Below are 23,885 nucleotides of genomic sequence, written 5' to 3' on the forward strand. Positions count from 1 at the left end.
CTAGGTGGTGGGGGGACCTGCTAGAGAGTTTGGAGGAACATGGTGCAGGAAGCTTGCCCCTTATGACTCAAGGGCCCAGGTATTCCTCGGGACATGTCAGATTGCTGCTGGACGTGAACTTCTGCAGCTCTCCAACGGGATCTCAAGTTAGCCGCCAGCACTTGTGTCTGTAGGGAGCTAGTACTGATCTCAGTGGAACAGGTGAGCTAGGAATACCAGTAGTCTAGCTGGATGCAGGTGGTGGCAGCACAACTTAAGTTCTTGGAGGCATGGGCGGAGCTGGGGCCCACTGGGTGGACTCTTTTAGATGCCATAGGGGTATCTGTCAATCAGTCATGGACAGAACCCAGGGTAAGTGCACCCAGCCAGGGATGTGCTAGTGGTTTCTTGGTCCTGCACCACCTAGGTACAGCACTCTGATGGCTCCCTCCCCCGCTCCTTTATAGTACCTGCTACTACAGCCGGCTCTTCTGGGAGTGGGGAGATGGCTTCCACATGCGTGACTCCCAGAAGTCCCAGGATCCAGACAAGCTGTCCAAGGAGGATGTCCTTTCCTTTATCCAGAGTCACAATCCTCTAGGTCCTTAGGGTTTCCACCTGATGACTGTCCTGTCATTCTTATGGCCCAGTGTCTGGTTCCTTCTGCCTCTTGGAAAGGAACTAGGACTGTTGTCCCGGGTCTTAAGGGAGATGGGCTCTTCCCCATTCCCAAGGAGCTCAACTGGGACCTTATAGGATGCATCCTTGTGGACCTCTGCTGCCTGACAACTGACACCAGCAGGAGTGAGCTTTCAGAGCAGCTGCGCAAGGCAGGACAGGCTTAGTACTTGCCAGAGTGGTATGCTTGGGGCTCAGGCTTCCCCTCTGGAATTGGTAGACTCAGTGTTCTGAGTTCCATTTACTGCCCCCAAGAGCAGTTGGGTCCTTGTTTTCCCCAATTTCTACTAGGCCAGCCAAGTGTGGAGGCCCTCCATCATGCACTGGCCAGGAGCAGCTGTTGTACCAATCAACGTTGTTTCTTGTGGTCTTTTCCCCACCCCAATCCAAGAGTTTGTCCTGGCAGGTCGGGAAGGAGCTGTGGGGACTGCGTGTAACGGCTCCTTGAGTTCCCACCTCTTGTGTTCTCAGCACTGAGCAGCTCCAGGGGGAAGAGCAGCTCTTTCTGTCTCAGCAGTAACAGGGAGTAGGGGTAACACCTGCCCTCTAGCGGTCCAGGCTACCTGAGGTTCTTGGCAGAGCTCTGAGCTGGCGGTGGCTCTAGCTGCCCCTTCCTCTTCACTAGGAGGTACACACCGACCTTAGATTTGTCTATAGTCACTCCATCTCCTGTCTCTCTAAGAGGGAGGAATGGCAACAGCTTTGGGTTGGGGAGGGCACCTGTGGTTGTCTCTAATGGGAAATCTCTCTCAAGAGATGCTCGTGCAGGCTCCCTAGGGCCCCATGCCAATGCCAGACTGGTTTCCATGGAGATAGGATATGGAGACACCTGTGAGGCTGGAATTGACTCCACCATGGGAGGTCCCTTCCACCAACCTTAAGCCAGCAGTAAGTGCTAAGATGCCATAGTTCCACCCAGTTCTGGGTCTATCAGTGTGTCTTACAGAATCTTGGATCATTAAACATATTTTTACTGCTTGTGTGGCTCTGTGCTAGGCTGCTGTTGTCCACAGTGCTGTGCGGTTGAGGAAGGGGGAGTGTTTGTAGACTACAAGCCTCTCCGGCTCCCGAGACTGCTGCCTGCCTGCTAGACAGGGAGCCCAAAGACATCAAGGTGCAGTTCCTGTTTAGAGCAGGGACTGGGAGTGAACGAGCCCACCGCCCTAGGAGGGTGGGAAGCCACTTTCCTTCTCTTGCATAAGCCACACAGTTGACCCCATGGCAGCACTGTGACAGTCCAGGATCAATCTGTGTGACTTACATAGTGAAGGCTTCAGACCAATGACTGTCACTAGACAAGGGACAGGAGAAAGGATCTTCCACTGACTCTGGCTAGCCTCCCTCCACAAGAGGCCATGGTCTGCACTGAGGAGATGCTCACTGGGTCTCCATGAGCTCCTGGTGAGAATTCCTTCACTTGATCATCACATACTTTGGTGGGCTGCTTCCAGCTGGATTCTGTTTTCATGTTTCACAGCCTGTTTTGACTTGGTGGGCTCCTGAGTGTCCAGGATGGCACTGTGTGTACTTGCTGCACCGCAGCAGGCGTTCTTCCTCCCTTAGGGCTCTCTACTGTGAGTGGAGCTAGGGTAGAACCGTCAGCTGCTCCTGACTGGCCTCCTCAGTCCCCTCCTACTCACTGGCTGTTGTCACCATGTCAGTCTGGTCATTGCCATAGCTCTTGCTGGCCACTAGCACCTGCAGGCCTCCCTGGCCCCGCCTGTCTCTGGACGAGATCATTCCTCGTGCTCCTGGAACCTCCACTTCAAGTCAGCTTTTCCTGTGCATGCTGCATTTTCTTCAGTGGATTACCACTGTAATTACACAGGGCAGAGTCTGGAGCTGCAGATGGCACAGTGCTTGCCCTCCCAGCCACTCCCTCCCTCCTGAACTGTACACAAGAATTTTAGAACATCCCTTCATCTTTGAGACCAGAGTGCCTCCCTTGTTCACCCTCCCCTAGTCAGCAGGAAGTATTTACTCACTAGACAGCAGAGCCTGGGGCTCTTTATTGCCCCTCTACTAAGCAATAGAAGGAAGCAGTACCACGCCCTTCTGCTACAGCTGCTGGGCAACCGAAGGGGAAAGGCCCCACCTCTGTCATGAGCTTGAAAGGCGGCTCCGTCCCTGGTTAGGGAGTGGAGGGGAACTTGCTCGGCTGAAGAGGTCTGACTCACATAGTGCAGTGAATATAGAGCAGGGCGAAGACTATGAAGATGGCCACCGAGAGCAGCATGTTCTTCCGGTTCTCTTGTCGAAGCAGCTTTAGCTCCTTCTCTGGGAGGAAAAAGATGGGAACAAAACAGAACATTGAGGCCCACCTAGCTGCTTCTGCTTCCCAAAACGGACGTTCTACTGAAAAGAGGTGTCTCCTTCCAGCCACTGTCACCCTCCAAAACCTGGCCCTGGGCCCTGATCTGGCCAGACCCTCAAAATCCTTTAGCTAGATTTAGACCTAAGAGCAGGCCTGACTTGCTTAACCACTTCTCTGAGCACAGCATGGCGTGTGTGGCCACTCCCGAAAACCACTGCAGGCACATCCTCTCAGCCGTCTGAAGGTAGCTCTGCAGTGCTCATCTTTCGGGAGTCTTCAAGACAGCAGGGCCTCCTTGGGCTCACACAGTTCCTGTACTGCTGCTGCCTGAAGGTCCACCTGACATTCTTGAGCTGCACTCACCAGTCACCACTGTATACAGGTTCTACCTGCAGAAGCTAAGCTGATGTCCTGGCCACCTCCTCTACCTGTGTAATGGACTAAGAGGAGACCTGCCGGCCGGCTTTGGGCTGAGTAGAGATGGGAGGGGACACATCTGAAGAGCTCTCTGCAGGCCACAGTCCTAGCCTCAGGGAAAGGGGTACTGGGCTCTACCTGACTGCTTTCAGCACCCAGAAGGTGGCAGCATTGCTCCACCCACAGAATGCCTTTCCTGCCCCAAGTGAGGACTATCCTCTACCATTCCCAGTCTAGGTTGTTCTGGTGGGGTGTGGCATGAGATGCAGAATCCAGTGTCTATGGATGTGGGCCTTTCTTCTGGACATGGCCTAGACACCCCCAAAGAATACAGACCCTTGCTATTGCTTCCTCCTTTGGAAGAAAAAAAAAAAAAAGTCTTCCCAGATGCCAGGACCAGGCTGACAATAGGAGGGAAGTTTCTTACCATACTTGGAGGCTTTGTTCATGAGGGTGTTTTTCTCCTTCTCCAGAGACCTCCTGTGGGGAAGAAGTTTACAGCTCAGACCCTTTTCCTGTCTTAACAGGAGAAGCAGTAGTTCTTGTCTGTTTGAATAAGGGGGTCAAAAACTAGGATCCTAGGGCACAGGAGTTGAAGCTCAAAAGTTAGGGACCATTCTGCCCTGGCTTAGAGGGTGGTGACTGGACAGAGGTGTTACCTGTCCTCAGGACTCAGCTCGGCCCGGTAGAGCTGGGAGGTCACAGCCTCTAGGTCCTTCCGACACTGAGACAGCTTTTCCTCTAGCCCATCAATCTGAAAGAGACAAAGGCACAGAGTTCCACAACCTTGCTTGACACTGGCACTTCAGAAGGACTCGCCTCTAAGTCCCCCCCACCCTCACCCGTGCACCCCATGTTTGTACTGGGCAGGGCCCAGCTTTGCTGTTGACAGAGTACTTCAAGCTGAACTGCCAGGCTGAGTCCTGGGAAACAAAAAGTGGCTGTCACCTGCTTCTGACCCTCTGAAGCAGGCACAGGTTGAGGGTGAAGCAGAACCCCAGGCTAGCTATGTCTCGCAAGAACAGAACACCAGTTGTTTCCAGCAGAGCCTGTAGCACTTGCCCTATGGTGCACTAGAGGGAAAAGGCGCTGCAGAGCCAGTACCAGGTCCCAAGCGCTCCACGTGGGTGGATGGAGTTAAATGTCTACGGTGCCTCCTTGTATATAACAGTGCAGTCTGTTTTGTCACAAGAGACAGTTTTCTGAGAATCAATAAAAATTGGCGAAACAATGCAACTTAAAACCACTTCTATTTCTCTCCGATGTGACTCTTGGGCAGAAATGTTGCCTATCACCAAGGTCAGCAAAACTCAGTGGCAAAGTAGCTGAGCTTCTGAAAGCTGGAGAGCTGCCAGCCATACCTGCTCTCATGTACTCTGTCAGTTGAGAGATGTGATCTTAGAGAACCTACCCCGGGTGTGGGAACATGGTTTGTAAGATGCTGAGCAGGATGGCCCACATCTGCGTGCCGTGTGCCCACTTGGCTTTCTCTTGGTCTCTAGGTATCTCAAGTGGCCACCTCTCTGGCTGGGTCTAGGCTGGCTGGCTGGCTAGCACCATGCTTTTTGGTGGCTGGATGTGTTGAAGGCTCCTTGGGTCCCTGTAACACTCCTTTTCCATCTCTGACTTCACCCACCCTAACCAAGTCCCCAGGAGAGACAGCAGATGGAAGGATAGGGTTCCCTAAATGGAGTATTTTTTTCTGACGAGTCAGGGCCACCCTTCTGTTGGTCTCAGCCCCACTCCTTATCGGAGCTACCCCTGGAAGAATCCTCCCTCCCAAGCAGGCTGCTCAGTCTGGATGTCCCAGGCCACTAGTCTGGGGCTGCAAACCAGGAAGGTTAAGTCCCTGGGCCTCTGCCTTCTTCCCTGGCCAACAGCCATCTCAGACAGTCTCAGTCAGCTACTTTGGTAAGTCCAAAAAAAAAAAGGTCAACTTTTTTTCCTACAGCAGAGTCAGGACAGCTCCATGAGTGGGAATAACCTGGTTAACTGTGCCATTTCTCTGCTGATGAATACCAGTCTCCACCAGCAGACTGGGTAGTCCCCAGAGAAGCCACAAGCCTTCTTTGAACTACACTGCAGGGAGTGAACACAGGAGAGCCAGGCTTGGGGACAACAGTCTGATATAGGTACTTCTGGCCGCCATGACTGCCAGGCCCCAAGAATGCTTGACTCTGCAGCTTCTTAGGCCATCTGCCCCCTCTGTGCCCCAAAGGCCTGGTCTGCAGTCTTCCTATGTGTGGCTGGACTGAGTGGCACCTCAGTGTGGACAGACTGAAGGGCTGGGGCTGGGGCTGAACTGTTAGGAGTTGATAGTACGGACTTCTGAAAACCTCAGGCTCACTGAAACAAGAAAACAGCTGTGTGCACACAGCTGATGCAGCTGGCTCCATCTGTCCAGCCCAGGTTCTGTTTTCCATGCCACGCTTCAGGCAGGGCCGAGGGAGGGATCCGATGAAGGATTTCCATCCCTGAATGCCTCTGGAAGGTGCCCAGGTGCCCAAACAAGTGGTCACTGCCCCGGAACAAGGCCAGGCACTCCTGCTGAGCAGTCTTACAGACAAGGCCATGGCCAAGCTGCTCCGCCATCATGCTCTGGACAGGGCCTGAGGAGCTGGCAGTCAGGGGCCTTTATCTGAACAAGCCCAATTTATTTGCAGTTACACTGAATATCACCACTTTCATTTGCCACTTTTTAATGAGGCTTAAATGGACGAACACAAATCAAGGTTTTAGGGACTGAGTTCTGACCTCCCTCTATGAATATTTATGTCCTGCTGACAGTTCTGATTACCTTCTAAATAGTAAGCTCTCTTTACAACTGCTGTGGGCTCAGGGCTGGGGGCAATGCAGAGGGCTGGGTGCTTGAGCCTTGAAGGAGGCTTTTCAGCAAGCAGCAGATTCATCCTTAGGAGACTAGACACCAGCAGCAGAAGGCAAAGTCAGAAACTAGTAATGGGGCAGAGAGTCCAGGAAGCAGGCTGTGGAGGCAGGAAGGGACGGTCCTAATGCTGGTTCTAGATGTGACTCAGGGGCCACAGAGGTGGCCGCAGAACTGACTTAGCCAAAAAGACAGGTCAAAAAGGCAAGAAAAGACCAGAAAAAGGACCTTACATTAAGCCCCCAGTTGGACTCTCAGGCACATGGGTTCTGAACTGACAGGTCACTCCCTCCCTGCCCTCAGGCCAAAGGAAGCCAGGCCCAGCAGCTAGGCGCTTTAGGATCAGAATAAGAAGACAGATCTCAGGAAGAGTCTAGAAGAGTAGGGTCAGGGCTGGGCCAGCGGTTGGACTGAAAGCTGGAGGCTTAAAAATGGGCTATCAGGTGAAGTGCACTACAGGGCTCCAGCTGTAACTGGTCACTTGTCACTTGGGAATGAATGGCAGGCTCCTTAAGCCTGCCTGTCCTCAGGAGCTGAGAGGGTAATGATGAGCCTGGAAGAGCGTCACACAGGTGGGGTTTAGTGCCAGCTGTGTTAGAGAATGGACTCACTGGCTCTGTGCTGAGGGGAAGACTGAAGGCAGTGGGCTCGAGGGTGGCGGGAAACCCTGCTGCTGTGGGCAGGCAGCAGTGAGAGGGATCCTCTTTGGCAGAACCTGGCTGGTCCTTTGTCTACGAAGGGGCAGGGGGGACAGCAGGGCCTCCGCCCTGAGTCAGCCCACCAGCTCACCCAGAACATGGCACATTGGCAAGTTCTGTAATCTTCTGGGGGATGATGCTGGGATAGGTTCAAGTGGCAGAGGCCAGGTGTGGGCAGACCTCTAGGGTGAGACCAACAGAGCCCCAGGCAGAACTCAGCCAAGGCCCAGGGAAGCAGTGGTCCTCTGAGGAAATACAGGCAGCAGAGGGGACCTGGCACCCCATAAGGCTGGAGTAGGATGAGTATCCTGGGGATTGTGGCAGAAAGAGGTTCAAACAAAGAGATGGGAACTATTCCAGTGGAGAGGGAAGGCCATGGAGCCACCTAGAGCACCTGCCTGGCAGAAGAGCAGCCACTGGCTACTCAAGTGCTGAGACTAGCCTGGAACTAAAGGGGGCAGCATGGCCCTGGTAAATGGGTGTCCCCTGGTAGATTAAGAAACATCCAAGTAAACCGGGCGACAGTGGCGTACGCCTTTAATCCCAGCACTTGGGAGGCAGAGGCAGGCGGATTTCTGAGTTCGAGAGTTTGAGGCTAGCCTGGTCTACAGAGTGAGTTCCAGGACAGCCAGGGCTACACAGAGAAACCCTGTCTCGAAAAACCAAAAAAAAAAAAAAAAAAAAAAAAAAAAAGAGAAAGAAACATCCAAGTGCTGTATTTACACCCAGGAACAAGGTGGGATCAGAGGAAAGAGAACCAGTGGCTAAACAGGCTGGCAGTCTTCTATAAGGAGCAGGAACCCTGAGACACAAAGGTGGAGCTGGAGTTTCTGAGCAAGCAAACTTCAGGCACCGAGAAGCTCGGAGGCACCACGTAAGCCCCCGTGGAACAGTGTGGTCTTGTAGAGACTAGCCTGGACCCAGCAGTGACTGGACAGTAGCTAAACCTGTCTGGAGGCAGGGGAGAAGCAGCAGATAAGGTGGAGAGGGGATGGCCCAACCCTCAAGACTGGTGCTGCATGTGAGGCCTGCACTGTAGTCTGGGCAAGAAGAGGCCGCTGGATATCTGCATCTGTGCAGGACTCAAGCCAGCTGAAGCGCAGGAGAACCGCAGGAAGTGGATGTCAGGGCCTCCTCGGGGCTTCCCTCCGCAGCCCACAGCTCTGAGCACTGCTGTCTGCTCCAGGTGAGGGTTGTAGAGCCCAGCCCCAGGCCAGACCAACAGCCCCTCCCTGACTCTGGAATACAGCCTTACTCCCAGAGCTTTAGGCAAGTCTCCCTGGGGTCCTATGCACTGTAAAACCACTGTGTTAAGAGAAACTGTAAAATTCCTCTGAAATCCCCAGGAGGCATCTTTTCAGAGGATGGAGCCTCCAGGAATCAAAGCCCCAAATAGGCTCCTCAGAGGCGGGAACTCGTGCCACTTGCACGACAGCTGCCCCTGCACAGGTCAGGTCAGGCCCCACAGGGTGCCAGCTCTAGGGCTGTCCAAGGAGCATGGGCAGTTTTTATTCCTTTGACAAGCAAGAGTCAGCAGGAGCCATGAGCTCTTCAGTAGGAGAGTGAAAAATTGAATACAACACTCAACAGAGCACCTGGACAGCGGGGAGGCACTACCTGGCCCACAGCCTCAGCCACTGCAGCTACCTGAAGGCCAGGCTCTACTGGGAAAGGGCAGAGGTTCCCCAGCCGCTTGGTTCAAGGCCACACCGCCCACTGTTTTCTAGGTTCGGAAGAGGTTCCTGCCTTTCAAGGGCCTTGGCTCCTGGAAGCTTCTGGCCAGCCAGTGACAGGAAGCTGGGAAAGGGCTTGCCTGAGGGGTCAGGCAGTGGTCATGGGGCATGCCCCACCCATCTGGCCAGGAGCTGGCTGGGTACTGAGGACTTAGATGGTGTCATGAGTCTGGATGAGAACATAAGGAACAGCACTGGGAACCAAGAGCCCACAAGGTGGATACAACACCTGGAACACATCTACAGCACTGCCCAGGTGCCAGGGTTTGTTCTAGACACTCTACACACAGGAGGGCGGACAACCAGAGTCCACATCTTACAGACGGGCAGACTTACAGTAAGGAAACAGCTTATCTAGGTGTGTCCCCTAACCCCATCACCCCCCAGTAGAAAAGGAGGTAACTTCCACCCCCATGCCCTAGGATGGGCAGCTGCAGACATTCAGTCTGACTTTGCATCCACCTTGCAAAGGGGCTGTCACTTCTGTGCAGAGGGCCAACTCTCGGCAGAGATGGTTAGCAGCTTGGCAGAGGTTGCATGGCTGGAAGGCGGTGGGACCAGGTCTTCTCCAGCACCCACCCTTAGTGAAAATATCCACAACCAACAAGGACTAGTGACGTCAGAGACAGTCAAGCATGGCCCCTGAACCTGTGGAAGTCTGTTGGTCTGGCTTCAACAGATCCTCTCCTCAGAATGACCTTGTGCCTGCCTGTGCTTGGTCTCTTCTCACACGACAGATGCGCTGCCTGGAAGGGCCTGCCTGCCTGGAATCCATGTGCTGGGAGATAGAGGCGCCAGGAGCCTGGCGTCTGTCTTCATACTAAGCTGATTGTCCCTTCACACGCGCCCTCCCCCACACTGCCACACTGTCGAAGTACTCTCCCAAATGCACACAACACACATCGAGTTTGGAGAAGGAAGTGTGTGGGCTAGCAGTGCCTGGTAAACCCTCTCCCTCCCCATCCCCAAAGGGCATCAAAGCTTCCTCCTCTTTTAATTCACTGCCTGGGAAGCTAGTCCAAGAAATCCACTCATTTTCACACATCAGGAGCCCTGGGATGTTTACTGTAATGGGTAAAGGCGCTAGACCGCCTACCCAGATGGTCCCTGGCAGTACCACTGGGGCTTTCCATCTGTGGCCTCCAAGCCACTCAGCCATGTCACAGGGGACAATGTACCTTATCTCCGAGGTAACCAGCTTCAAACCTAAATGGCTGATCTCCATGACATTGGTTAAGTGATATTTTTCCGTGGAGGAGGTTCTCAGGATTGTCAGTAAGAAAGCAAACCACCAGATCCCCGGAAATCAATAGTTCTGGTGTAAAGTTTCTCTTCCAGGCAGAGCAGGCAAGAAAAGCGAGCCTCCCAGTATCTCGTAGGTGACTAGTGACCGCCAAGGGGACCACCCATCTGAACACTAACCCCACCCCAGCTCATGAGGATGAGGGCTGCTGTGGTCCAGGAGAGCTGCCAAGGTCAGCACAGGGAGGAGCTGTGCAGCTCTGGAAGTCACCCTGCAGGCCAGACCTTGCCCTAAGCCTTCAGCTGCTCTAGGCCAAAATGGAATCTGGGGTTTGGTTTCTTTTCTTTCTCCCCAGATCTATTTTTCGATAAACTGGCAAAAGCTTCTCCATCGCTGAAAGGCTCAAAGCACTTTTCAAGAGCTGGCATCCGCCCCGTGCCTTATGAATTCATTAATTAAGATGCTGGCAAACAGCCATTCCACACATGCTGACATCCAGCAGTGTTAGGTAATGAGGTTTTAGTCTCCTGACCCCCGTTAAGTGGAGCGGTGCCAGATGCAGGCTGCCGAGAGAATCACCTGCCCAATAGCGACCTGTCGCTTCCACCTGAGCAGGTGAGGCTCATTTAATGGTCAACAGGCCCTGAACAGCCCACATGCCATTCTCCCTGCAAAGCAGCTCCATCTTAATGCTCGACCCGGACTCCACACCCACCCGGAATCAACACTGCCACTGCCGGAATAATCTCCTGCCACTTAGGCCGATTGGGTAAGTACTTCCTTCCAGCCAAGGCACTGCCTCTCGCCCTGTCACAGGAGACGGGGGCTCTCCCACAGCGCCTGCATAGCTCATCCTAGGACTCCTAGACTAACAGTGGTCACAGTTCATGCAGGCTAAAGCATGTCTTTCCCAAAGCCTCCACCTGTCCTGTCCTCAGTCCGTCTGCTGAGAACCAGGGGACACTAACTGCTTCCCCTGTGCTTTTATCCCTCACTGAAGATACTGTTAGCTAGCCAGTCCAGGGCTATACCCTGCCCTTCTGCTCAGCTCACCTCCACTGTAGATGTTGGGAAAAAGTCCGTTGACAGCCAGGGAGGGTCACACACAACTCAGCTTCAGGCAATGAGATGTTCCAGATGTCATTTGAGAGACTCCTGGGAGTTTACGCTTGGCTAGTTAAGAGTCTTGATTTATGGCTGAATCATGTGATGACTGAGCTACATGGCAGCTGTCTTGTGACTATGGACACAGTTAAGGGTATGCAGAAACACTAGCCCTGCTATTAAGTACTAGCTACTGAACAAAGCTGCACTCCTGAACCAGGGCAGGAGCGTACCCATCATTCCCGTGTGCATGAAGACACACACGCCAGTCTTCTGAAACCCCATAGACAAGAACTTCCCAAACAGACAAGATTTGTGTACTAGGGACCAAATCTAGTCAAGTTATCTGCTTCAGGGTGTCAGCTGGGGACACAGCTCAGCAGCAAGGCACCTTCTAAGTATGCAGAAGACACTGGGTTCAAATGCTAATGCTGCAAAAGGGAGGCAGCAGCTGAGACTCATACTTAGTAACTTAAGGCCAAGTGGCGGAAGGCTGAAGGCCAGTTACACTCACAGTTCAAAATGCAAGCAAGTTTCCTATCAGGCCAAACTCTGCCTGTCCAACCTAACACATAGTCAGTCGTTTCTGACTGAGTCTCACAGGCCTCTGAAGGAAGTGGAGTTGGAGAGTTAAAAGGGGGGCCTGGCTACACTAGAGGTGACCACCTACACAGCTGGCCCATGGCCACCCTCGGGTGAGGGCCACCTGCCTGGTAATTGTTTCATTACAACAAGTAAGCGAGGGCTGTTTGCAGGTGCTGAGATCTCACTTGTGGGCTTTTATTGCACTCGTCAGATTAACAAACATTTTTGATTAAATCACCACTTCAGTAGCTCTGAGCGCACGACTTTTAATAAGAGGACAATATCTACTGCTACAGAGCATCAGTGCACATTCAATACTCAAGACCCGCTGGGGGCAACAGAAGAGGAGGCGGAGAAACAGCCGGATGCAGCTCTCTGCGAAGGCCCAGGGTTACAGGTTTCAAAACCTTGAATATCCCAGCAAAAAGTCACCTTGGGGACAAAACCAAAGGTATGTCTCATACGTTTTTATTATACATCTGTATATTTACCAATGTCTAAACATCCATGCAAACATCTGTAAGAGCGGAGTGTTACTGCGGGGGTAAAGTGTGCTGGGGACAGAGCTCAGTGCTAGAGGGCTTGCCTACTGTGCTGGTCTCTTGTTAAATCACAGCTGGTTCTTCAGTCACAGCTGACCAGAGCTACACGTTCCCAGTACAAAACAGCCTACAGTCAGTCCTGACTCAGTCCTGTGTTTGCCCTGAAACGGTACCAGCCAGGTCTCCATGGTCTGTGCTGTTCTTGGTTATTTTCCAGGCTCCAACAAACAGCTCATTAAGTTTTGATCAGCAATGGTATTTCCAGCCCAAGGTTTCCACAATCCTCCCTAAACAATATGGTCAGGTCTGCCACCACAGGAACCCATGATCTTGGTACCAAGTTCCGCTCTAGTTTGCTCTTCTGTTGCTGTGATAGACAACATGACCAAAAGGAACTCGGGGAGGAAAGGGTTAATTTCAACTTAAGGTTTACAGTCCATCATGAAGGGAACTCAAGGCAGGAACTTGGAGGCAGGAGCTGATACAGAGGCCATGGAGGGGTGCTGCTTGCGGGCGTGCTTCCCCTGACTTGCTCAGCCTGCTTTCTTTATAGAACCCCGGACCACCTGCTCACAGTGGACTGAGCCCTCCCACCTCAAATCAGTCCTCAAGAAAATGCCCCGCAGATTTGCCCGTGGGCCAAGGTGATGGAGGCAATTTCTTGAAGGTCCTTCTTCTTAGATAACCCTAGTTTGTGTCAACCCGACAGAAAACTAGCCAGTGCTCTACCATGCATAAGGCTGCAAAATGGGTAGATCTGCTCCCATATAAAGCACTAAGAGAATACACGTTGTGTCAGACTCAAACACTTAAAAAGCTGACAGTGTAGCCCAATGGTAGATCACTAGTCTAGCAGGCAGGCAGCCCTGGGCTCTAGCCCTAGCAGGCAGGCAGGCAGGCAGACAGACAGACAGATTAATCTGTGTCAGCCTGACAAAAGACAGACGTTCCTCCTCCACCACGTTACAGATGTGGAAACGAAAGCAGGAAGAAGGGGACAGATTTAGACAGTTGGGGAGATGAAGGAGCAGCTGTCTGTCCTCTGCCACCTTGTGCCAGGCGCGCTCTGGGCACCTGACAGCCACATGGTGAGGAAAGGTGTGACCTGCGGGGAGACCTGCTCCCAACTCCATGCCAGCCCCTCCTCCCCTGGGAATCAGGCTGCAGTTGAGCGTGTGGCCTCTTAGCTGATGAGCCCAGCCGGTTTCCCAGCAGCCCTGGCAGGTAGTGAGGCGTGTACCTTGCTTACTGGGCAGTCTGGGACCAGGGACCTTAACATAGTGGGCACTTCCTCTATTCTCTCCTGACGAAGAACATGCCACTGGGGTAGTCTTCATCTTGCTGGTAAGATGGCAGAACCCAGTCAAGCGAAGGGCTGTGGACGGAACATACACCTCTTCCTCTTCTTACGAAGAATGGGGGTTTGGTTTCTTTTTGAGATCTTTCTCACGGTTGTTTACGCTGACCTTAAATTCATGAGCTTGCTACCTCAGCCTTCTAAGCACACAATTAACTTTAAATAATGTCTTACCAGAGCTGCTGCACTCACACAGTGTCCACGGCTGCTTCTGTCTTAAGACAGACTGATCATATGGTTGCTATATTTTTTGTCTGTGTATTTGAGCCAGGATCACATGTAGCACGGGTTGGGCTATGAAGGTCTTGAAATCCTGGTCTTCCCCTCTGTCTCCCAAGTGCTGGGATTACAGGCCTATGTCACCATACCTAGCCACGATAGTTTATTTTTCCCCAAGATTTACTTATATTTTACAAATGTTTTGCTTATATGTCTGTGTACCATATACATGTCTGGTGTCCAGAGAGGCCAAAAAAGACATCAGATCCCCTTGAACTGGAGGGAGAAAGATTGTGAGCTGCCGTGTGGATGGTGGGAACCAACCCTGGTCCACTGCAAGAAGAGCCGGTGCTCTTAACCACTGAGCCATCTCTCCAACCCCCAGTACTTGCATTCTTTAAAATTGAGCACACATTAATTAGCAAATAGTGAAGTGGGCTGGGCTTCTATAAAGCCAAATTCATCAACTAATCCATATACAATGTCCTCTGATGTGTGTTTCTGTTAAAGAGATCTTGTTTAATAAACGGACCATTCTCATTAGCCTTGAACTCACTGCCCAGAGTACTGCGTAGTGCCGAGTTGTTCCGAGCCTGAAAACAGTTAGTCTAACAAACCGATCGCCCCTCCAAGCCCCGTCATCGTCCTGGAACACTACACAGCACTTTTGCGCTGTGCTTCCGGATCCCTTGAAGTAGCAAAATCACCAATAAAGAGCACAAAAATGCAAAAATCACGGCACTAGAAAGCCCATAAAAAGGACATTTGTTATGTCAACGACAGCTCAGATAGGCCAGAGCCGCACTCGCTCGGCCTCAGCTGGTAAAGTGCCTCTCAGGTGACTTCTGAGGGCGGGGGTGGCCACTTTCTTTTCCAAATACGCTGGCAGTGATCTGAGAGCAACAGATACACCACAGCCAGGAGGCAAATTGGAGTCTGGGAATCAGACCGAAGAGAGTTGGCGAAGAGGCACCCTGGGCGCAAAGCCTAAACTAGGTACTGGTTCACTTTCTACACAAGGTCTGCTGTCCTCTGCTCCTGGGCTTTTGTATTCTTGAAGCGTCTGAGTTTGGGGTTTTTGTTATGGCAGCGCACTGTACTCCAATACAGCCTGTCAGGTTGTATTGCCCCTGCCCTGGTACCTCGTATTTCAGCACGCACCACACTTTCGGTTTTTTTTTTTTTTTTAAGAAGGCCATTCACAATCCCAACTGTTAGCATTCTGTCTAAACTCCACCCCACAGTTACCTGACAACAGCCAGGTCGGCCTGCCCACTATAAAAGGGGATGCTTGCCCCCTCCTCTCTCTCTTGATCTCTCTTCATCTCCTGGTCTCCCCTTCCCGTCCCCATCTCTCCACGTGCTCATGCTCTCCCCCCTCGCCCCCCGCGCACGCCTCTCTCTGCCTCTACTACCCTCTTAACTCCCCTCCCCATGCCCTGAATAAACTCTATTCTATACTATACAGTCATGTGGCTGGTCCCTCAGGGAGAAGGGATGCCTCAGCATGGGCCCGGTGAGACATCCCCTTCCCCCATACCTCACCACACCCCTGTAGAACATATTCCCTCCTCTCTTTATCTTTTTTTTTTTAAAGATTTTATTTATTATGTATACAGTATGTATGCCTGCAGGTCAGAAGGGGTCACTAGATCCTATCACAGATGGTTGTGAGCCACCACGTGGTTGCTGGGAATTGAACTCAGGACCTCTGGAAGAGCAGTCAGTGCTCTTAACCAGTGAGCCATCTCTCCAGTCCCTCTTTATCTTTTTATAAACACATCACCAAGTTTTTTTTTTTTTTAACCTTTTTTTTTTTTTTAAACAGGCCAATACCCAGGCGGAGGCAGCCCTATGGCAGTCATCTCCTGTTGCTAAAATTCCTTCCCAGGGAGAGACATAAGCAATAGCTATCCCTCCTCCAAAGGTCCCAATGATAAACCAAGTACAATTCTGACTAAGTTCGTCCTGGTGGGTTTATTGGGCTTCTTTAAAGAACGGGTATGGGGCTACCTACAGGGGTGTGGGCGCTCCTCCCCCAACAGACCACACTTGGAAGGCCTTTCTTTACCAAACAGGGATGAGGGCTTCTCCACAGCCACTGAAATGGAGCCTCCTCCTCTAGCCTGCCCTGAGGCAACATATAATTAAATCAGAGGTGCACACAACAGGTGGTATGGGGAGAGGCTGGACACTTCCTTTGGTGAAAATCTGTGACCATCCCCAACCTTCCTAAAGTAAACAGTCAACAGGCACAGCTGGAATGGTCCTTTTGCAAGCAGACAGCTGAACTTCCTTAGATGTGGTTGCTCGCCTCTGAGGACGGTCACACACACTCGTGTGTTCGCATGGACACGCATAGCTTATCTAAAACACACACTCAAGTGCCACTGGGATGGAAGAAACAGTCAATATCTCCAGTTCCGCAAGCTCTCCCGGGGTGAGTCTTTGAGAATCTCTGAATAGGTAGGTAGCCTCTCGGAGGATACCCCCAGGGGTGTCCAGTATTTTGACACTACAGCCTAATGTTGTCTTCTACAAACATGTGTCACATGCCTAGATGCACTCCAACACTTGTGGCCTAAGGGCCCAGGCTGAACATGCCTTCTTTGTAACTGAGAGGAAATGCGTCCTTCAGTCTATCAGGAAGCATCTGGGAAGCCCACCTGGACATCATCATCACCTTCACCACGTAAAGCTGGCTTCCGCCTTCTCATTTTCTTTTCTTTTTTTTTTTTTTTAAATATTTATTTATTTATTTTATTGATGAGTACAGTGTAGCTGTCTTTAGACACACCAGAAGAGGGCATCCAATCTCATTACGGATGGTTGTGAGCCACCATGTGGTTGCTGGGATTTGAACTCAGGACCTCTAGAAGAGCAGTCAGTGCTCTTAACCGCTGAGCCATCTCTCCAGCCCCCGCCTTCTCATTTTCTTTCCCTCTTTGGGGCAAGGTTGTTGCTCTGTATCCCAGGCTCGCTTTGAACAATCTTATAGCCTTAGATCTCTGACTCCTGGGACTATAAGCATACCCCACCATGCCCAACCCCCGAGTTCCACGTAGACCCTCAGTCCCCTCGTCTATACAGACATTGCGGACACGCAAGGATTCGTGGGGCGTGCAAGCGAAACTTGCATCAGGTGACTTTCTTTCCACGTATGACAAACTATTTTAAAGGCCTTCCCTAACGCCAATCCTAGGAATCTTTGCAAATGTCCCAAGATTCTCGGAAGTAATATCCAGGCTACACGTTTGACATCCCACCTCTGGAGACGTTGAAGCCACTAGCAATATACTGGATGATGGACGCGCACTCATCCTTGAGTCTTGGTTCAGTCCCCTCATCTTTGGTACCCACTTGTCCCTTTTGGCTAAAGTGTCCCCTTAGTTTCCGAGTCTCTCTCCCTTTGGAATACCCACTATGGCCTGTCTTCTTTGGGGCTCCCCTGACCTCTGAGTTCTCGGCTCCTGGGGGCTCTCTAATCACTGCCTTCCTCATCGTGACCCCTCACCTCCGGGTCATGCCCCCTCACGTAAGGAGGCTCACCGGGCCCTCTCCCTTCACAGCCTCTCCCAAAGCCACGTCGCCCTCGCTTTCCTCCCTCTGGCCCTCGACCTCGCAAGCCACCGGGTCGATCGACGCCCCTTGCGTCGGAACACAGCGATTAACCACGTGACCCGAACCCGACTTCTCCCCTCACCTCCTGAGCAACGCCAAGACTCTCCCGCTTCTTTTTAGTCATACTGCTCGCTGTGGTCCCTCCGCGCTGGACCAGCCCACTAAGTCGTACTGCGCACGCGCAGGTCCTCGTGCTTCTTTTTCATTGGCCGACGCGGCGGAAGGAGGCGGGGCTACCGCCGTCGCCATCTTGTTGAGGGGCGCGTCCATCCTGCAGCGGCCATGTTTGTGAGGGGCAGCCTCAGGGAATAAGATGTGCAGAGAAGCAGTTTCTGGTCTACCCGTGGGTGGAGCCCTCTTGACATACTTGAGAGCTTTTTCCTTTCTTTCCTTCTCTCTTTTTAAACATCTTCTTCCTTCTTGTAACCGTCAGGGCATCCCTGCACAGTTTTTTAGGCTAACCTATTCATTCAAATTTTGTCGCTCCTGCGAGGCTCAGCCTGCAAGCTCTGCTCCTTCAGTCCCAACTTGAACCGTTCTGCCCTTTGGGATCTAATATGGCCTTGCACTGTTAATCCTTTCCGTCTTGTGTTCTTATGCATTAGCTTGTTTTCTGGTGAGACGAGAACGGCCTGCAGACCGTGAGGAAGGCAAGCAGCATACATGTTCAGCCCGAGTATTACTAGGTCTTACCTTTGCTTCTGTGTATAACTCTATAGGCGTGTTCATGCTTAGTATTTTAGAGTGTTTAGACATGTGGTCTTTGATATATTTTGACTAGAACCCTACCACAGACCAGAGAACTGCGACCAAAGTTTTACAAGTCAGTACCTTTAGCATCTGTGAAGTGCTATGCTTTGGTTTTTTGTTTGTTTTTCTTTTCTGTAGTCTATTTGCTTTTTTTTTTTTAAAGTTAACTGAGCATGATGGGACATACGTGCAGTCGCAGTTTTTTTAGGATAGTGAAGTGGAGCATCAGCCTGGACAACAGTGAAACCTCAACAATTAAAAAAAAAAACAATCTTTTTTTTTTGTTTGTTTGTTTGTTTTTTGTTTTTTTTTGTTTTTTTGTTTTTTTGTTTTTTCGAGACAGGGTTTCTCTGTGTACCCCTGGCTGTCCTGGAACTCACTCTGTAGACCAGGCTGGCCTTGAACTCAGAAATCCGCCTGTCTCTGCCTCCCAAGTGCTGAGATTAAAGGCGTGCACCACCACTGCCCGGCTTAAAAAAAAAAAAACAAAAAAAAAAAACAATCTTGAATTAAAAAAAATTATAGTGTGGCCAAAAACCTAAAACGAAGATATGATCTGAAAGAGTGGGGATGTGGTTCAAACAAACTGTCATAGATACCACCAGGTCACTACATCTCATTCTTGTGCTGGACATTATCTTACAGGGCAGGGCCTCTCTGTACTCAGGGAACAGAGCAAACCTGTCTGCACACACGGTTCTGTCCTTTCGTGTCTCTTTCTAAAGATAAATTTGCCCCGTAGGTCAAAGATGATGAGACCAGACTCGAAGTTCCTTGTTTTTCACTCAGTTATCTCCGCTCTTGAGCCCGTTTCTCTGTGTGAATAATAACCCCACCTCAGTGTGTGGAGGAGAAAAAAAAATCTTTTCAGAGCCGTGTTTTCTTCGTGACAGAGCCCTTGAATGATGAGGACAGGAAGGGACCTGAGATACCATCTCGTTTGGCCGCCTGACTGCGACCCACAGAGGGAACGGGTAGTAAATTCTACCTGAACAGGAGGCAGGCTGTTGAAGTTGTTTAGTGTTCTCAGCTTAACATCCGGCCCAGGAAAATCTTACTCGAGAACATTGTCTATCAGCTGTCAATCAACAGCCCTTCCAGCATTGGTTCCGTCCCAGAAAAAAAAAACAGACTCTGCTTCCCAATTATCACAGGCGCTGGCCCAGGGGAGGTGAGAAGATGAAGAAGAGAAGCACTGTGTTCTTTTAGAAGTGGCTCCTTCTGTGTTTCTCTGGCACCAAGAAAAGCCACAGAACTCTGGGCGTGCCTCATGCTGGTCTCATCTCTTCCCAGCTCCGTGCAAAGTCAGGAATGCTCTCAACTTCCATGTTTTTTTCAACAGACCTTCTCCCCTGGGTCAGATGATAGAATAAAATACTCAGGACGAGGGGCTGGAGAGAGGGGAGCACAGTTAAGAGCATTTTAGCCCTTGCGTGGGACCTCAGTGCCATTCCTAGCGTCTACACAGTGTTTAATGACAATCTTTAACTTCATAGCATCTGACACCCTCTTCTGGCATCCTCAGACGCTGAATACACACGGTGGACAGGCAAAACACGCAGGCAAAACTTCCAAGCACATAAACAGAGTAAATAAATCTTAAAAAAAAAAAAAAAAAGCCAGGTGTTGATGGTGCTCCTCTTTAACCCCAGCCCTTGGGAGGCAGAGGCAGGTGGATCTCTGAGTTCAAGGCAAGCCTGGTCTACAGACCAGGACAGCCAGGGCTACACATAGAAAGACCCTGTCTCGAAGGAAAGATTAAAAAAAAAAAACCAAAGATAAAAAAGACTAGCACCAAAGTCTCCGTGGGTTATAGCGAAAGGGGGACCTTTATGGTGAAGTTGTCCTGGACGCCAGCCACACCCATGTCATTTTGCAGCTATACAAAGTAGCAGGTGTGGAGCAAGGCACGCCCGTTTTCCACCCCTCAGCTTTCACATCTGCTAAGGGTCATCTTGCCAGGTGTGGGAAGGTCCCTGTGAGACCTGCTAAAGTACAGTTGAAGCTGCAGAGTGAGTGACCAGGAGAGTCGGCAGGACTGAGGAGCCACCCGTTGCTGCCATTTGTTCTCTGATCTTGAGCCTGGTTTCTGTGAGCCTTCACCTTCCTATAGCGCATGTGTTGCTTTGGAGTTTGAGGCACGTACCTGGTGTGTGGAGCTCATTGCAGCCGGCAGCAAGCACAGACATCTTGTCTCCACTCAGGGGTCTGCCCTCTCTCTCACCACTTGTCCTTGAGCTGGGACCATCAGTCACAGTTGGATGTGTCAGGGCAACACAAATTGTGTCGATAGGGTGCTGTGGGTAGAGCCTTCGGGCACCCAAGTAATTCGCTCAGGTCTTAACATACCTCATTCTCGGCCCCCCCCACCCCCACCCGCCAGTACAGCGACCTGGCTGCTATTTCCACGACGGCTCTTCACTGAGCTTTACTGCAGCCTGGCCTAGCAGTCCTGCCCAGGAACAGATGGAGTCCTGGGGGATGACAGCCTGCATGTGCGTCTTTGGTTCCCCAGTGTGCTGTGGGCCTGAGCTGTCTCTGAGGGTTTTGGAATGGCTAAGGCAAATAGAGCATGCGCATTGGCGGACGGGAGAACCTTCTGGAAGGTTCTCATGGCACAACCTCGGGTCGGTCAAGCCTCTCCTTTGGCTGTGATTTTCTTTCTCTGCAAAACGGACGGAGCAGAGAGAACTGGCCAGCTTCGACACCTCGCCATTCTGCTTTCCTGACCTTGTTGTTTGAAAGATGCCCAGACATAAGGCGCCGTGATTAACTGGAGGGTAGACATATGCCGTAAGAACCCTCACGATATCTTTAATCCAGTTAGAGAGACAGACTGACAGCACGAAGTAGCGAATGCCAGGCATGGTAGAACTAAATGCCAGCTGCCTGGTACTTACTGTTGCTGCATTATTGGTTCCAATAGAAGCAATAGAAGAGTGCCGTGGGCACCTGGGGTGGCTTGGCAGGGGCTCTAGGTCAGAGGGCACAGATGAGACCGCACTGGGCAGTGATGAGAAGGGATCCCCGTTGGCAGAGAATGCCAGAAAGAGCCCTCTCCAACTTTGCGTACCAGCACTACAGAAGCTGGCCTCAGCCCAAGCTCCAGATGGTTCCTTCCGTCCTTCTCCTCTATCTGGACTTGCCTGAACTGTGAGACCCAGGCTCCCATCCTCAGCAGTGCCCCGAGGGAGCCTTTTCAGAGCAGGGGCCATCGAGAGCCGCATCGTTCACTGTCAGAAGCACTTCAGGCAGGAAATGAAGAGTTTCGTAGGTGGTTTAAAAATACAGTGGGAGCTGATTTATGTTTGAGTTTTGTTCCAGGGCAGCAGATCATAGCCCAAAGTTCCCAGGCAAAGGCAGCGGTGTCTTTATGGGCTGCGTGGATGGGTTTCATATCTTTGTGGGTTTTATATGTTTCAGCTAAGCCAAGAGCCTGAAACATTTTTCCCCCCTCTGTATTTCCGTTGAGGGAGCCTCATATATTACCATGGCTTAAATCCAGCTTCGTTTTGACTATATCGTAAAAACTAGACTGTTTTTTTTTTTTTGCTTACTTCTTAATTGGTGTCCAGTTCTTAGACAAGTGAAATCAAATAATAAGCAGATAATCAAGAGATGTTGAAAACAAAGGAATGGGGAGGGGGGATATTTGTTGAAGGCACAGGAATCCAGATTCTTTGATCCTTCAGTATCCTGTCTTGAAGTTTCCTAAGACACCATCTCAGATAGCCCAGGATAGCCTTGACTATACTAGGTAGCTGGGGATGACCTTGAACTCATGATCTTCCTGCCTCTACCTCCCAAATGCTGGGATTACAGGCATTCAGCATCACGCCCAATTTTATGTATCAAACTCAAGGCTTCATGCCTACTAGGCAAGTGCTCTACCCCCTGAGCTAGACCTCCAGCCCCTCACTGGCCTCTTAAGAATGTCAGCCCTGTGGTCTGGTCTTGGGGCTCTTTCCCCTTCTGTGATTGATGGGGCTTTCTGTTCTCCTTAGACTGAAACCTGTCTGGGGATCTTGGGTTTCCACGATGTAGGCTTTCCCTGGCTCCCCCTATGTTCTCAGTGCTTTCTCTTAGTTCCGTCACAGTAGCTATCTCTTTCAACTTAAAACCTGTGTGTTTATTTGATGTGTGCAGGTGTTTTGCCTGCATGGATGGCTGTGTACCGTGGCCTGGTGCTCTTGGAGGCCAGCAGAGGGCCTTGGGTCCCTTGGAACTGGAGTTACTGAAGGTTGTGATCTGCAGTGCGGGTGCTGGGAACTACATCCTGGTCCTCCGAAAGAGCAGCCAGTGCTCTCCCCTGCTGAGCCATCTCTGCAGCGCCACAGTATCTATTTTTAGCTCACAATATGATGAGCATTTCACCAAGAGACCTGGAATCCTATTTTGAGGACACAGAGGAACCTGAGTAAATCAATAAATGTATCCCGTGTTTGTAATCCTGACACTTTATTCTTCCTAAAGCAGTTTCTGTATCCATGAGCTCTGTGAGCAAAGAAGGGAGAGCTGGCTTTGACACCCCCATTTTGCAGAAAAAGAAGTGGGGTCCATCTGTAAGGTTGCCCACAGAAAAGGGCGGAGCCGCTCCTTCTCCATAGAGGATCAAATGGCTCCCTTTGAAGAAGGCGAGGGGATGAAGCCAACAGCTAACTAGGTGGCTTTAAAAACATCGTTTAAAATGTATTTACTTAGTGCGTGTTAAGACACGTGTGCAGGCATGTATGCAGAGGTCAGAAGACAACTTGCAGGAGTCAAATTTCTCCCCAGTGGGTGTTAGGGATCGAACGCAGGTCATCAGACTTGGCAGTGGGTACCTTTGCCCACTGAGCCACCTCACCCACCTCAGCAGGCTCTTGGATGTAGATGCTCTGGAAGGAGATAAAAACTTTGGTGCTGCCTGTTGGAAAGCATACAAACTGAGGTGAGCTGGCTTTAGAAACTATCCCAGAGTCTCCAACGTTGACATCACTGTGGGGGTGGGGGTGGTGTGTGTGGGAGGTTTGACCAATCTTGAGCTGTCAATCATGGAGCCACAGGCACGCCTATAGGGTGATTAGGAGACCACGTGACATTAACTGGGCCAGTCAGAGACCTTCCTTGAGATTTCTCACCTATCTGTTGCTAGGTGCTATCCCTTTCTTGCTGATGTGGCAGAAATGGAATCCTGTAACTGCTAGCTGCCGTGTTCTCTTGTCATTGGAGAGAGATGAGGTCCTGAAGAGACAGGTGACATTTGGTACAACCCGGAGAGAATCCTGGAGATGGTAAAACCCCGGGATCCACGTGGCTCTGCGTCACCCTTGCCTCTTCTGGGATGTACACCAATAAATCCTTACTCTTTTTTTTTGAGCTGGAGCTCTCTCACGGAGCCAAGGCTGTCCTTGAACTCACTATGTAGCTGAGGACGGCCCTGAATTTCTGATGCTGCTGTTATTCCCTGAGTGTTAGATTAGGAGAGTGTGCCACCTTACCTGGTTATGTGGGGTGTGTGCGTGCGTGTGTGTGTGCGCGCGCATGTGTGTGTGTGTGTGCAAAGTCAGGGACCAACTTGCTGGAGACAGGTCTTTCCTATGACCATGTGGGTCTGGGAGACTGAATCAGGTCATTAGGGAGCAAGCACTTGCCCTCTCAGTACCTCCAATTCCCTCTTGTGAGTAGACTAATTTGAACTGGATTTCTCTCTTTTAGAATCTCTCCTCCTCCTCTTCTTCTTCTTCTTCTTCTTCTTCTTCTTCTTCTTCTTCTTCTTCTT

At 51.1% G+C, this 23,885-nt stretch overlaps 2 protein-coding genes across 2 annotated transcripts in view; one reads left to right on the forward strand and one right to left on the reverse strand.

The window, feature by feature from the left end:
• Positions 1 to 4,631, forward strand: part of Cmtr1 (cap methyltransferase 1) — a 44,456-nt gene extending 39,825 nt beyond the window's left edge. Inside the window, exon 24 of the mRNA XM_028767930.1 lies at positions 447 to 4,631. Within this exon, the coding sequence (XP_028623763.1) occupies positions 447 to 588 (142 nt within the window). The 3' untranslated portion in view covers positions 589 to 4,631. The remainder of the gene's footprint in view (positions 1 to 446) is intronic.
• On the reverse strand, positions 2,634 to 17,535 carry Ccdc167 (coiled-coil domain containing 167). The gene is made up of 4 exons (XM_028767932.1): positions 17,457 to 17,535; positions 4,048 to 4,142; positions 3,816 to 3,868; positions 2,634 to 2,934 (listed from the first exon to the last, which is right to left on the reverse strand). Exons 1-4 carry the CDS (start codon positions 17,496 to 17,498, stop codon positions 2,831 to 2,833), a joined length of 294 nt encoding a protein of 97 aa, XP_028623765.1. The 5' UTR covers positions 17,499 to 17,535; the 3' UTR covers positions 2,634 to 2,830.
• Positions 17,536 to 23,885: the final 6,350 nt, after the last annotated feature.

Source organism: Grammomys surdaster, unplaced genomic scaffold (genome assembly GCF_004785775.1).
Source record: "Grammomys surdaster isolate TR1022 unplaced genomic scaffold, NIH_TR_1.0 183, whole genome shotgun sequence".
Lineage (NCBI taxonomy): Eukaryota > Metazoa > Chordata > Mammalia > Rodentia > Muridae > Grammomys > Grammomys surdaster.